The sequence below is a fragment of the Hyperoodon ampullatus genome (genome assembly GCF_949752795.1).
Source record: "Hyperoodon ampullatus genome assembly, chromosome: 14".
Taxonomy (NCBI): domain Eukaryota; kingdom Metazoa; phylum Chordata; class Mammalia; order Artiodactyla; family Ziphiidae; genus Hyperoodon; species Hyperoodon ampullatus.
Window position 1 is genome coordinate 29,944,261 of NC_136927.1, and position 13,818 is coordinate 29,958,078.

A 13,818-nucleotide genomic window follows, 5' to 3' on the forward strand; every position below is an offset into this window, starting at 1 on the left:
GTGTCCTCTCAATTATAATTTTCCTCCGTGATTTCTTTAATGTAATCATTGGAATATGTGTATGCAGATGCCAAGTATAATGTTTGCATAAATACTTCCATCTTTTAGCAGGATGAACCTTTTGGCAGATAACTGATATCATACATACACACAAGCAAACACACACACTAGAAATCTTCTGCACATAAGTTCTTGAGACTCACCAAGCCATCTAGGTTACGTGTGGTGGGAAAGTGATGGAGGGGTAGTTAAAATACAATGATTTAGAAGGGAGGGAGTTATGACATTCTCTAATTAGAGACCCCACCATGGGAAAACTGCACCCCACGCATACACCATTGTGGGTGAAAGCCTCGACAGATCTGGTAACACACTGATGTGCCACAGCCAGAACTGGGGATCAATCTTAGCTTTTTCTAAGATCTCCTTTATCGTATCTGTACTAGGAATTCTGTAACTGGCATCTGCTTCATTATGCACAAGACACAGGAACAGGGTACAACCCCTTCTTCAGTGAGCCAGATTGGAAGGTGGAACTTCTGTCGAACAAAAAGACGGCCTGTGAGACGTGATAAATACTTATGCCCCAAGTTCCAACTGGTTGGGTTTGAGTGAAATCTGCTGCATCCAGTGAGAATAAGGAGGTGGGTGTCACTCTAAGGATAGGAGGATCTCCCTTAATTTCTCCTCTAGAATATTCCTTTCCCACCAGCTGTAATTCAGTACAATGTAGGAATGAGGAGTGCAGCCTGTGGGGTCAGGCAGTCCTCCATTCACATCCTGCTTCTACCACATGCAGGATCTGAGGCAGGTCCCTGGCTTCTCTGAACCTGAATTTCCATTTATGAGGCAAAGATAAGAATACCTACTGTAGATGAGTTGTTGAAATGACTAAATAAGCTCATAGACATAAAACTCTCAGCATAGTTCTTGGTATACAGTAGTTCTTAGTAAATGGTGATTGAAGTCAGCATTACCAGCAGATTGTATAGAGGCCCTTCTAGGCATTAGAAATAGTACCTTGTGGTACAGCCAAAGAAACATGTGGAAGGAACAGATCTTTCCCTGATGGGGCTCACAGTCCAAGTGAAGATGAACGTGCAAGCAAATAATTATAATGCAAGCTGCTAACACTCTTAGAAGTTAGTATACAGAGCCACTTCCGGGTAAGATGGCGGAAGAGTAAGACGCGGAGATCACCTTCCTCCCCACGGATACACCAGAAATACAGCTACACGTGGAACAACTCCTACAGAACACCTACTGAACGCTGGCAGAAGACCCCAGACCTCCCAAAAGGCTCGACCCGCACTCCGTGCCCCTCCCTCCCGCCCGGCCTGAGAGAGCCAGAGTTCCCGAAGAGGCTGCTCCTTTAACCCTTTCCTGTCTGAGCGAAGAACAGACGCCCTCCGGCGACCTACACGCAGAGGCGGGGCCAAATCCAAAGCTGAGACCCGGGAGCTGTGAGAACAAAGAAGAGAAAGGGAAACCTCTCCCAGCAGCCTCAGAAGCAGCGGATTAAAGCTCCACAATCAACTTGATGTACCCTGCATCTGTGGAGTACATGAATAGACAACAAATCATCCCAAATTGAGGAGCCAGGAGTCAGTACTGTGCCTCTGAGGTGGGAGAGCCAACTTCAGGACACTGGTCCACAAGAGACCTCCCAGCTCCACATAATATCAAACGGCGAAAATCTTCCAGAGATCTCCATCTCAACACCAGCACCCAGCTTCACTCAACGACCAGCAAGCTACAGTGCTGGACACCCTATGCCAAACAACTAGCAAGACAGGAACACAACGCCACCCATTAGCAGAGAGGTGGCCTAAAATCATAAAAAGTCCGCAGACACCCCAAAACACACCACCAGACGTGGACCTGCCCACCAGAAAGAAAAGATCCAGCCTCATCCACCAGAACACAGGCACTAGTCCCCTCCACCAGGAAGCATACACAACCCACTAAACCAACCTTAGCCACTGGGGACAGACACCAAAAACAACGGGAACTACGAATCTGCAGCCTGCAAAAAGGAGACCCCAAACACAGTAACATAAGCAAAATGAGAAGACAGAAAAACACACAGCAGGAGAAGGATCAAGATAAAAACCCACCAGACCTAACAAATGAAGAGGTAATAGGCAGTCTACTTGAAAAAGAATTCAGAATAATGATGGTAAAGATGATCCAAGATTCTATTTCCCAGATCCAAAATCTTGGAAATAGAATAGACAAAATGCAAGAAACAGTTAACAAGGACCTAGAAGAACTAAAGATGAATCAAGCATCGATTAAAAACACAATAAATGAAATGGAAAATACTCTAGATGGGATCAATAGCAGAATAACTGAGGCAGAAGACCGGATAAGTGAGGTGGAAGATAAAATAGTGGAAATAACTGCTGCAGAGCAAAATAAAGAAAAAAGAATGAAAAGAACAGAGGACAGTCTCAGAGACCTCTGGGACAACATTAAACGCACCAACATTCGAATTATAGGGGTTCCAGAAGAAGAAGAGAAAAAGAAAGGGACTGAGAAAATATTTGAAGAGATTATAGTTGAAAACTTCCCTAATATGGGAAAGGAAATAGTTAATCAAGTCCAGGAGGCACAGAGAGTCCCATACAGAATAAATCCAAGGAGAAATACACCAAGACACATATTAATCAAACTGTCAAAAATTAAACACAAAGAAATCATATTAAAAGCAGCAAGGCAAAAACAACAAATAACACACAAGGGAATCCCCATCAGGATAACAGCTGATCTCTCAGCAGAAACTCTACAAGCCAGAAGGGAGTGGCAGGACATAATGAAAGTGATGAAGGAGAAAAACCTGCAACCAAGATTACTCTACCCAGCAAGGATCTCATTCAGATTTGATGGAGAAATTAAAACGTTTACAGACAAGCAAAAGCTGAGAGAGTTCAGCACCACCAAACCAGCTTTACAACAAATGCTAAAGGAACTTCTCTAGGCAAGAAACACAACAGAAGGAAAAGACCTACAATAACGAACCCAAAACAATTAAGAAAATGGGAATAGGAACATACATATCGATAATTACCTTAAATGTAAATGGACTAAATGCTCCCACCAAAAGACACAGATTGGCTGAATGGATACAAAAACAAGACCCATATATATGCTGTCTACAAGAGACCCACTTCAGACCTAGAGACACATACAGACTGAAAGTAAGGGGATGGAAAAAGATATTCCATGCAAATGGAAACCAAAAGAAAGCTGGAGTAGCAATTCTCATATCAGACAAAATAGACTTTAAAATAAAGACTACTAGAAGAGACAAAGAAGGACACTACATAATGATCAAGGGATCGATCCAAGAAGAAGATATAACAATTGTAAATATTTATGCACCCAACATAGGAGCACCTCAATACATAAGGCAAACACTAACAGCCATAAAAGGAGAAATCGACAGTAACACAATCATAGTAGGGGACTTTAACACCCCACTTTCACCAATGGACAGATCATCCAAAATGAAAATAAATAAGGAAACACAAGCTTTAAATGATACATTAAACAAGATGGACTTAATAGATATTTATAGGACATTCCATCCAAAAACAACAGAATACACATTTTTCTCAAGTGCTCATGGAACATTCTCCAGGATAGATCATATCTTGGGTCACAAATCAAGCCTTGGTAAATTTAAGAAAATTGAAATTGTATCAAGTATCTTTTCCGACCACAATGCTATGAGACTAGATATCAATTACAGGAAAAGAGCTGTAAAAAATACAAACACATGGAGGCTAAACAATACACTACTTAATAACGAAGTGATCACTGAAGAAATCAAAGAGGAAATTAAAAAATACCTAGAAACAAATGACAATGGAGACACGACGACCCAAAACCTATGGGATGCAGCAAAAGCAGTTCTAAGAGGGAAGTTTATAGCAATACAATCCCACCTTAAGAAACAGGAAACATCTCGACTAAACAACCTAACCTTGCACCTAAAGCAATTAGAGAAAGAAGAACAAAAACATCCCAAAGTTAGCAGAAGGAAAGAAATCATAAAAATCAGATCAGAAATAAATGAAAAAGAAATGAAGGAAACAATAGCAAAGATCAATAAAACTAAAAGCTGGTTCTTTGAGAAGATAAACAAAATTGATAAACCATTAGCCAGACTCATCAAGAAAAAAAGGGAGAAGACTCAAATCAATAGAATTAGAAATGAAAAAGGAGAAGTAACAACTGACACTGCAGAAATACAAAAGATCATGAGAGATTACTACAAGCAACTCTATGCCAATAAAATGGACAACCTGGAAGAAATGGACAAATTCTTAGAAATGCACAACCTGCCAAGACTGAATCAGGAAGAAATAGAACATATGAACAGACCAATCACAAGCACTGAAATTGAAACTGTGATAAAAAATCTTCCAACAAACAAAAGCCCAGGACCAGATGGCTTCACAGGCGAATTCTATCAAGCATTTAGAGAAGAGCTAACACCTATCCTTCTCAAACTCTTCCAAAATATAGCAGAGGGAGGAACACTCCCAAACTCATTCTACGAGGCCACCATCACCTTGATACCAAAACCAGACAAGGATGTCACAAAGAAAACTACAGGCCAATATCACTGATGAACATAGATGCAAAAATCCTCAACAAAATACTAGCAAACAGAATCCAACAGCACATTAAAAGGATCATACACCATGATCAAGTGGGGTTTATTCCAGGAATGCAAGGATTCTTCAATATACGCAAATCAATCAACGTGATACACCATATTAACAAATTGAAGGAGAAAAACCATATGATCATCTCAATAGATGCAGAGAAAGCTTTCGACAAAATTCAACACCCATTTATGATAAAAACCCTGCAGAAAGTAGGCATAGAGGGAACTTTCCTCAACATAATAAAGGCCATATATGACAAACCCACAGCCAGCATCGTCCTCAATGGTGAAAAACTGAAACCATTTCCACTAAGATCAGGAACAAGACAAGGTTGCCCACTCTCACCACTCTTATTCAACATAGTTTTGGAAGTTTTAGCCACAGCAATCAGAGAAGAAAAGGAAATAAAAGGAATCCAAATCGGAAAAGAAGAAGTAAAGCTGTCACTGTTTGCAGATGACATGATACTATACATAGAGAATCCTAAAGATGCTACCAGAAAACTACTAGAGCTAATCAATGAATTTGGTAAAGTTGCAGGATACAAAATTAATGCACAGAAATCTCTGGCATTCCTATATACTAATGATGAAAAATCTGAAAGTGAAATCAAGGAAACACTCCCATTTACCATTGCAACAAAAAGAATAAAATATCTAGGAATAAACCTACCTAAGGAGACAAAAGACCTGTATGCAGAAAATTATAAGACACTGATGAAAGAAATGAAAGATGATACAAATAGATGGAGAGATGTACCATGTTCTTGGATTGGAAGAATCAACATTGTGAAAATGACTCTACTACCCAAAGCAATCTACAGATTCAATGCAATCCCTATCAAACTACCACTGGCATTTTTCACAGAACTAGAACAAAAAATTTCACAATTTGTATGGAAACACAAAAGACCCCGAATAGCCAAAGCAATCTTGAGAACGAAAAATGGAGCTGGAGGAATCAGGCTCCCTGACTTCAGACTATACTACAAAGCTACAGTAATCAAGACAGTATGGTACTGGCACAAAAACAGAAAGATAGATCAATGGAACAGGATAGAAAGCCCAGAGATAAACCCACGCACATATGGTCACCTTATATTTGATAAAGGAGGCAGGAATGTACAGTGGAGAAAGGACAGTCTCTTCAATAAGTGGTGTTGGGAAAACTGGACAGGGACATGTAAAAGTATGAGATTCGATCACTCCCTAACACCATACACAAAAATAAACTCAAAATGGATTAAAGACCTAAATGTAAGGCCAGACACTATCAAACTCTTAGAGGAAAACATAGGCAGAACACTCTATGACATAAATCACAGCAAGATCCTTTTTGACCCACCTCCTAGAGAAATGGAAATAAAGACAAAAATAAACACATGGGACCTAATGAAACTTAAAAGCTTTTGCACAGCAAAGGAAACCATAAACAAGACTAAAAGACAACCCTCAGAATGGGAGAAAATATTTGCAAATGAAGCAACTGACAAAGGATTAATCTCCAAAATTTATAAGCAGCTCATGCAGCTCAGTAACAAAAAAATAAACAACCCAATCCAAAAATGGGCAGAAGCCCTAAATAGACATTTCTCCACAGAAGATATACAGACTGCCAACAAACACATGAAAGGATGCTCAACATCTTTACTCATTAGAGAAATGCAAATCAAAACTACAATGAGATATCATCTCACACCAGTCAGAATGGCCATCATCAAAAAATCTAGAAACAATAAATGCTGGAGAGGGTGTGGAAAAAAGGGAACACTCTTGCACTGCTGGTGGGAATGTGAATTGGTACAGCCACTATGGAGAACGGTATGGAGGTTCCTTAAAAAACTACAAATAGAACTACCATATGACCCAGCAATCCCACTACTGGGCATATACCCTGAGAAAACCATAATTCAAAAAGAGACATGTACCAAAATGTTTATAGCAGCCCTATTTACAATAGCCCGGAGATGGAAACAACCTAAGTGTCCATCATCGGATGAATGGGTAAAGAAGATGTGGCACATATATACAATGGAATATTACTCAGCCATAAAAAGAAATGAAATTGAACTATTTGTAATGAGGTGGATGGACCTAGAGTCTGTCATACAGAGTGAAGTAAGTCAGAAAGAGAAAGACAAATACTGTATGCTGACACATATATATGGAATTTAAGAAAAAAAATATCATGAAGAACATAGGGGTAAGACAGGAATAAAGCCACAGACCTACTAGAGAATGGACTTGAGGATATGGGGAGGGGGAAGGGTAAGCTGTGACAAAGTGAAAGAGCAGCATGGACATATATACACTACCAAACGTAAGGTAGATAGCTAGTGGGAAGCAGCCGCATAGCACAGGGAGATCAGCTCGGTGCTTTGTGACCGCCTGGAGGGGTGGGAGGGAGACGCAAAAGGGAGGGGATATGGGAACATATGTATATGTATAACTGATTAAATTTGTTATAAAGCAAAAAATAAAAAATTAAAAAAAAAAAAAAAAGAAGTTAGTATACAGGTCTGTACAAAGTGGAAAGGACACAGCCTGATTTGGATTATCCAGATGTAGAATCAATGGAAGGGGTGCCCTTGGCAAAAAGAGGAAAGTGTTCAAAGAGACAGGAACTGAGACAGAGAATGAGCAGACGACAAGTGACTATGAGGGTTTGGAGGATATTGGGAGGATAAGAATGAAGCATTCTGTGCTGGGACACACGAGAATAACCATATTTGAGAGAAGAAGATGGTGCCTTTGGCTTTGGACAAGATGAAGTGGAGGTCTATGGGCTGTCCATGTAACGGAGTCCTGGTGTCAAGTCTGGAGATCAGGATATCTGGGCTGGAGAGAGGGATCTGGGAGTCATCACAGTGTGGAAAGCAACTGAGATCAAGGGCACCAAAGAGAATGCAAACAGAGTGGTGAGAATAAAGAGGGAAGCAGACGCATCAGAGAGACGGGAATGGGACCCTTCATTCAGGAAGACGTAATGATGGGTCTCCCTTTTGTCTTCTGGGGCATCTCTACCATCTTTAATTAGAGCTTCTCTAGAAGAGAAGAGAGTTGTTTTATTTTAATATTTATGATTTTTGTCCCATTCATGATTGAAGTCAAAACTGCTTTAAAAACCTTTCTTTAAATCTCTCTCCCTCCCCCTCTCTCTTTCTCCCTCTTTCTTTCTCTCTAAATATATGTTTTTTAAAGCTAGTCTGTATGTATGTTATATGTGTGTGCATATACACACATATTTTTTTCATTTTAGACTGGTGTAACCCTAAAATGGTAAATAGGATTATTCCCAAAGCATTTTTTCTAGTTAATAAGATGATTCAACATGGAGAAATCCAATCTTTTACTCAATGTCCCTACCCTCGTGAAGACTTACCCATTTGATCAAGTCAAGTCCACCCCTCTCTCCCCAGACATGGCTCAGTAATGAGCTACTTGAGGAGAGGGGTGGTATCCTATGTGCAGATGGAATGTTGGCCATAGAGTTGGCCCACAGAGGGTGTTTATTGTTTTGGCCTGGGCTGCCAATTGGCTTGTAACCAGGGTATTATTTTCAAGCATCTCTGGGAAGGCTTGGACCCACTAAGCTCTAATGCAGAGCAAAGCCATCGAAAAAAAAAAAAGGAGGGGTAGAGGGCATGGAAGTCCCAATTTACAAGAGGAAAGTCTGCTCAGACCTGAGTTCTGTGTCTGCTGAACACAAGCGGGCACTGTGCACAGCACTGGAATAATCCATGCCAGCTGCACACAAAGGCCCAGCAGAAAGCAAATGTCCTTCTAAGGGCTTGTCATGTTTTCCAAGCCACCCTCATTACATGCTGCTTCCAGTGACTCCACTGAGTGACCTCAGAGATGAAAAGAAATCTCCTCTGAGTCCCAGAATAACAGCTCCCTCCTTCTGCAGACTTTCCCCTCTGCTGACCGGCTGTACCAGCATGTGCTGCTGGGGGACGGCTTTAAGGATAACATGACTGGTATTTACCTGCTCCATTGGCTTCCTCTTTCTCCGAGACAGAAGCACAAGGAGTTATTTCTGAAGCACTGGATCCCCTGAACGCTAAGAGAATAGACCAACTACAGGAAGCATTTGTACATTCTAAGCTCAACTCGGCAGCAATTCCTGGAGCTGCCTTTTTGGGAAATTGCTATATTTCAACAGAAATTTGAAGGAGGACACACAAAATACTAAAAGGATATTTTCTGTATGTGGAAATGAAGCCTATCAAGGGCCGCCTTCTTTTATGCAATGTTATCACCTGCACTACAGTGGCCTCCCTGTAAACAGGCTCCCTGGCAAATGAGGTAGGTCCAAAGGCAGCACAGAGAATTCACAGGTGTGAGCCAGGCCTGATCCAGGACTGGCTAAATCCAACCAACGAGAATGATCTTACAGCTCCAAAAGTGATCCTCAGACTGTGTAACTTCAAAAGGTTGAAAAATAACTCCAAAATGTAATACCAAAAGGCAGAAAGGCTCAAGTTCTCTACCTCTTATTATGGACAAGAAAAAAATAACTTGCATTTTGACTTTCCATTTGCAAGAGGAGAGAGAAGCCAGAATTTGAAGGATGAATAAAAGAAAGTAAGGATACAGGGAAGCATTACAGGAAAGAAAAAAAAAAAGCATGTTCAAAGTCCCAGATACATAAAGGAACCAGCTCAGACATGGAGATGTGAGCCACTTAGGACAGTGGGCTACAGGGTTTACCAGAGGGAAGAGCAGAGGTAACACCCGGGGACAGAATCCAGTGCTTTCCTCAAGCATCACAAAAGTGCACAAAATCCCAACCCATCCCTCTCCACACACACACCAGAGTCTAAGTTCCATGAATCAGAAATGGTTGTTTTGTCTCTCCTGTTCACTGATAGATTCCAAGCATCAAGAATAGTGCCTAGCACATAGCAGGCACTGAATAAACATTTGTGGAATGAATGAATAAACCAAGTCATCACTCAGAGCTTGGGTGTACCACCTAAAGAAAAAATCAAGTAAGCGTTCAATAAACAATGGCTATTGTTGTCATAACTAGTACTCATGTCAGGGAGTTAAGCATGAAAACTCAGTAAACATTGGTAATTAATTGTGCAGGGTATCTCAATTTGAACAGTTTCAAAATGTATCTTTTAGTTAAGATATAATGGCATGCAATGAAACAAACAAATCTTGTGTGATAGTCTGATGCATTTTGACAAATGTTCAACACAAGGAATATTGCCATAACTCTAGAAAGTCCCCTGTGCCCCTTTCCTATTAATGGCCCTCCTCCAAAAAAGCAACCATCATCCTGATATCTAACCCCATAGACAAGTTTTGCCTCTTCTTGAACTTCATAAAAATGGAATCATACAGTATAATCTTCTGTGTCTGGCTTCTTTTGTTCAACATAATGTTTTTGCAATTCATCCGCACTGTTGTGGGTATTACCAATTCGTACCTTATTAATGTGTAGCAATCCCTTTTATGAATATATGTATTTACCCATATCCTTGTTGATGAACCTTTGAGTTCTTTCTGATGTTTTGCTATTATGAATGTCTTATATAAATATTACTTTTTGGGTGTATGTTTCAATTTCTTTGCAGTAAATACCTAGGAGTGGAATTGCTGGATCATAAGGTTGGTGTACGTTTAACTTTATAAGAAACTGCCAAACGGTTTTCCACAGTGGCTGGAATTTTACACCCCCGTCAGCAATATGTAAGAGATTCAGTTGCTCCATGTCCTTACCAGCACTTGGTATTGTTGGTCCTTTTCATTTGAGCCATTCAGGGGGTATGAAGTGGTAGCTCATTGTGGTTTTAATTTGCATGTCTCTGATTATCATCAATGTTAAACATGTTTTCATGTACTTATTGACTATTTGAGTAAAATTTTTTGTGAAATTTCTAAGTCAATTTCCTGTTTTAATTGTGTGTTGTTTTTATTATTGATTTATAGGAGTTCTTTATATATTCTGGATATGAGTCCTTTGATTGAGATATATTTTAAAAAATATTTTTTCTGGATTTGTGGCTTCTCTTTTTCAGTTTCTAACAGTGTCTCTGTATCAGCAAAGATTTAAATTTTGATGGAGTCTGGTTTATTACTTTTTATGAACATTGATTTTTTATATTTTTTATAGTTATTATATATGTTCTAGAAAATGTGCTTTATAAGAAATACAACCCTCTCCAATCCATGATTTGCAGAAGTGATACATTTAAGTAAGTTTTGGAAATGAGTTGATTCAAAGCGAAAGACTAAGTACATGAAAATACAAGGGGTTCATTCATAGGGCAAAATGTGTGAATATCATACCCCATTATGAGGTTTAGGCAAACTGGTGTGATCACTGCCAGATAGTGAACACTTGCTACTGCAATGATGTGAACCAAACTTCCTGCTTTTAAATTACCTTAAGTCTTTCAAGGACACTTCCTATTCAGATTTGAGAACCCAACACAAAGAACAGCACACAACTGCCACAGTTCACCCAGGGAAAGCATCTCCATCTCCAAGGGTCTGCCTTGTTCCATCAAGGGTCATGGAATGACACGCGGAGCTGCTCAGAGGGAAATACTTTGGGAAAAGGAGTAGTTTGAGCTCCCTTGCTGCCCACACCTTTCCTGCCTCCCCTGTACTGGGCACACAGAAGGATGCTCACCTTTTCCCATTCGCGGTCCTTGTTCAGCACAATGACCACCAGCCTGGGGTGCACCTGATAGCCTTCCTCAGTGAAGGACAAGTCTTTGCCATCCCACGTCACGTTGACCATAAATCTAGAGAGAGGAAGAGAAAAACAAATGTTTAGGGAAGAATTAAAGAGGTTTCAAACAAATAAGTGGATGCCACCATCAGTGTAACACTGAGAAGGTGTAAACTCATCACAAGTAGCCCCTATCTGTGGAAGCATCAGTACCCACACAGGCTCTGCTGATTTCCACGCACTCTTTTTCATGAGCCTGTAATCACTCCCAGAATCCCCAATCCTGTATAGGCATTAGTAATTTATTGCAGAAAGCACAGGGGATGGAACATATTTGTCCTGCCAGACTACAGACTTTTGTTCAAATGAGCGTCTTACAGGAGGATCCGAAAGCATGTTTTAACAAGCTTCCCTAAAGGAAACTGCTTGTTCATAAACCACATGGTATACAATGTCAAAGAAATGATATCCCATTCATTCATTATTCATTCAACTAATATTTATCAAATATTTGCTACATGTCAGGACTCAGCTAGTTGGTTGGCAATAAAGAAGAAACAGACATGATCTCTGTCCTCTTAAAGCTTATAGTCTAAGGGAGAGGACAGGTATTAACTGGTTAATCACCGAACTATGACAAGTGCTACAATAGAGGGGGTGGGGTGTGCTATGTGAAAGTGAAACAGGGGTCAGGCAAGGCTTCTATAAGGAAGTGCAGCTTGACCTGAAGGATGAGTCAGCATTAACTAGATAAGAAAAGATGTAAGCACATTCCAGGCAAAGGGGACAGCATGTACAAAGGTCCTGTGGTAGTGCTTATGAAGGACTGAGTGCAAACCAGTGAGGCCAAAGCAGAGAGAGGCAGGGAAATGTGGGGTGTGGTGTGGGTGAGAAGGTAAATAGGGGCAGACAGTGCAAAGCTTTTCAGGCCATGTTAAGGAGTTTTATCTTTGTTTTAAAACAACAGAAAGATATTGAAGATTTTAATCAAGGAGGTGATATAATCAGACTTTTCTTGTATCGGTATAATATGACTTAAATGTTGTGTACAGAATAGGTTTGCGGGGGACCACAGGAGGTAGAGGGGGGCTGGTCACAGTGCTCTTATTATTCAGGTGAGAGATGATGTTGGCTTTGGTCCCATTGTGGCCCCAAAAGAGGAGGAGATGGAAGAGTAGGAGCAGCAACACACAGGCAAGTGGAGAAATATTGAGCAGGTATTCAGTGATGGGTTAGATATGAGGGTGGGGGAGAGAGAGGCATCAAGGATGGCTCCTCAATATCTGCCCTATACAACAACTGTGCAGTTGTCTTCGTCACAAGTGATGTCTGTCTGTCTTACAATACTCTTATCTCTACGTCCCACACCCCAGCCTCAAACCACCTCGCCTGTAGTCAGGCTCAACTCTGATGCAGAGCAAGACAGAGTTCATTTCCCAGGATTTGGGAGGGAGGGTTCTCAGGGGTTCACATCTCCTTGTAGTGTGAGAAAAAAAATGATGTTGTTAAAGACATCCAAGAAAACACACCACTTAGCAGACACTCAGTAAATATAGTATGGTGGTTAGAAGCATTCAGAGACCTCCCCAGAAAGACAGGGTACCTCAAAGTCATAGCATTTTTTTGCATTATATTCCTTTAACAACAAAAGTAGCTAAAGAAGTAAAATATTAAGGAAGAGGACTAGATTACAAAAATAATTCCAAAAAGAGAGATTGGCCTAACTGGTCACATGTCTGCCCCTGTGCAGCCACAATGCAGAAGACCTGACTGTGTCCTATGGGGGAAGAATCAGGTCTCCAAGGACAAGGTTAAGAAATTGGGGAAAAGGCAAAGAACATTTTTGTGTATCCATTCAATGGACAGTTTTGAGTCCTTAAAAAATCATGTTTTTGAGACAAGTTAATGGCATGAAGATAATGCTTGCTATTTAATGTTAAACAAGCAGAAAAGAGGATAAAAGTAGGGTTTGTCTATACATGGAAGGATCCCAGGTACTTTCCTTTTTCTTTTGTGTATCTTTGTAGTCTCCAAATTTTCTGCAAATAGTTTTTATTTTTAACAAAATATTGTTTGTTTAAAAACAGAAAAATCAAACACTGCTATTCTAGAAGAAGCAAAGGGTAATCACGATTCTATTTGGTGCATCTGAGGCATCGCTGATCATTTCCTAGGAAGATAATTTACTGATTCAACAACGATTTACTGAATGTCTATTGTGTGTCAGGCCTTATGGTGAGTCCCATAAATACAGAAATAAAAAACACAGTGCCTGTGCCCCCACTTACATCCTCACAATTCAGTGACATAGACACATAAACAATGACAGTACATAGAAGGCCACTTATGTGCCAATGCACAGTAAGTATAAGTCATGAGAATGTAGAGGAAGGGCCCCTAACACAATCTCTGCAACGTAGGGAGGGCTTCCTGGGAAGCTTCAAGAGTA

General features: G+C 40.3%; 1 protein-coding gene across 1 annotated transcript in view; it reads right to left on the reverse strand.

Moving 5' to 3' along the window:
• The window catches only part of GRIN2A (glutamate ionotropic receptor NMDA type subunit 2A), a gene marked incomplete at both ends in the record, with an annotated part of 172,435 nt that overhangs the window by 116,873 nt on the left and 41,744 nt on the right, over window positions 1–13,818 (reverse strand). The window contains one exon of the mRNA XM_079718995.1: window positions 11,328–11,442. Coding sequence (XP_079575121.1) covers window positions 11,328–11,442 — 115 coding nt within the window. The remainder of the gene's footprint in view (window positions 1–11,327; window positions 11,443–13,818) is intronic.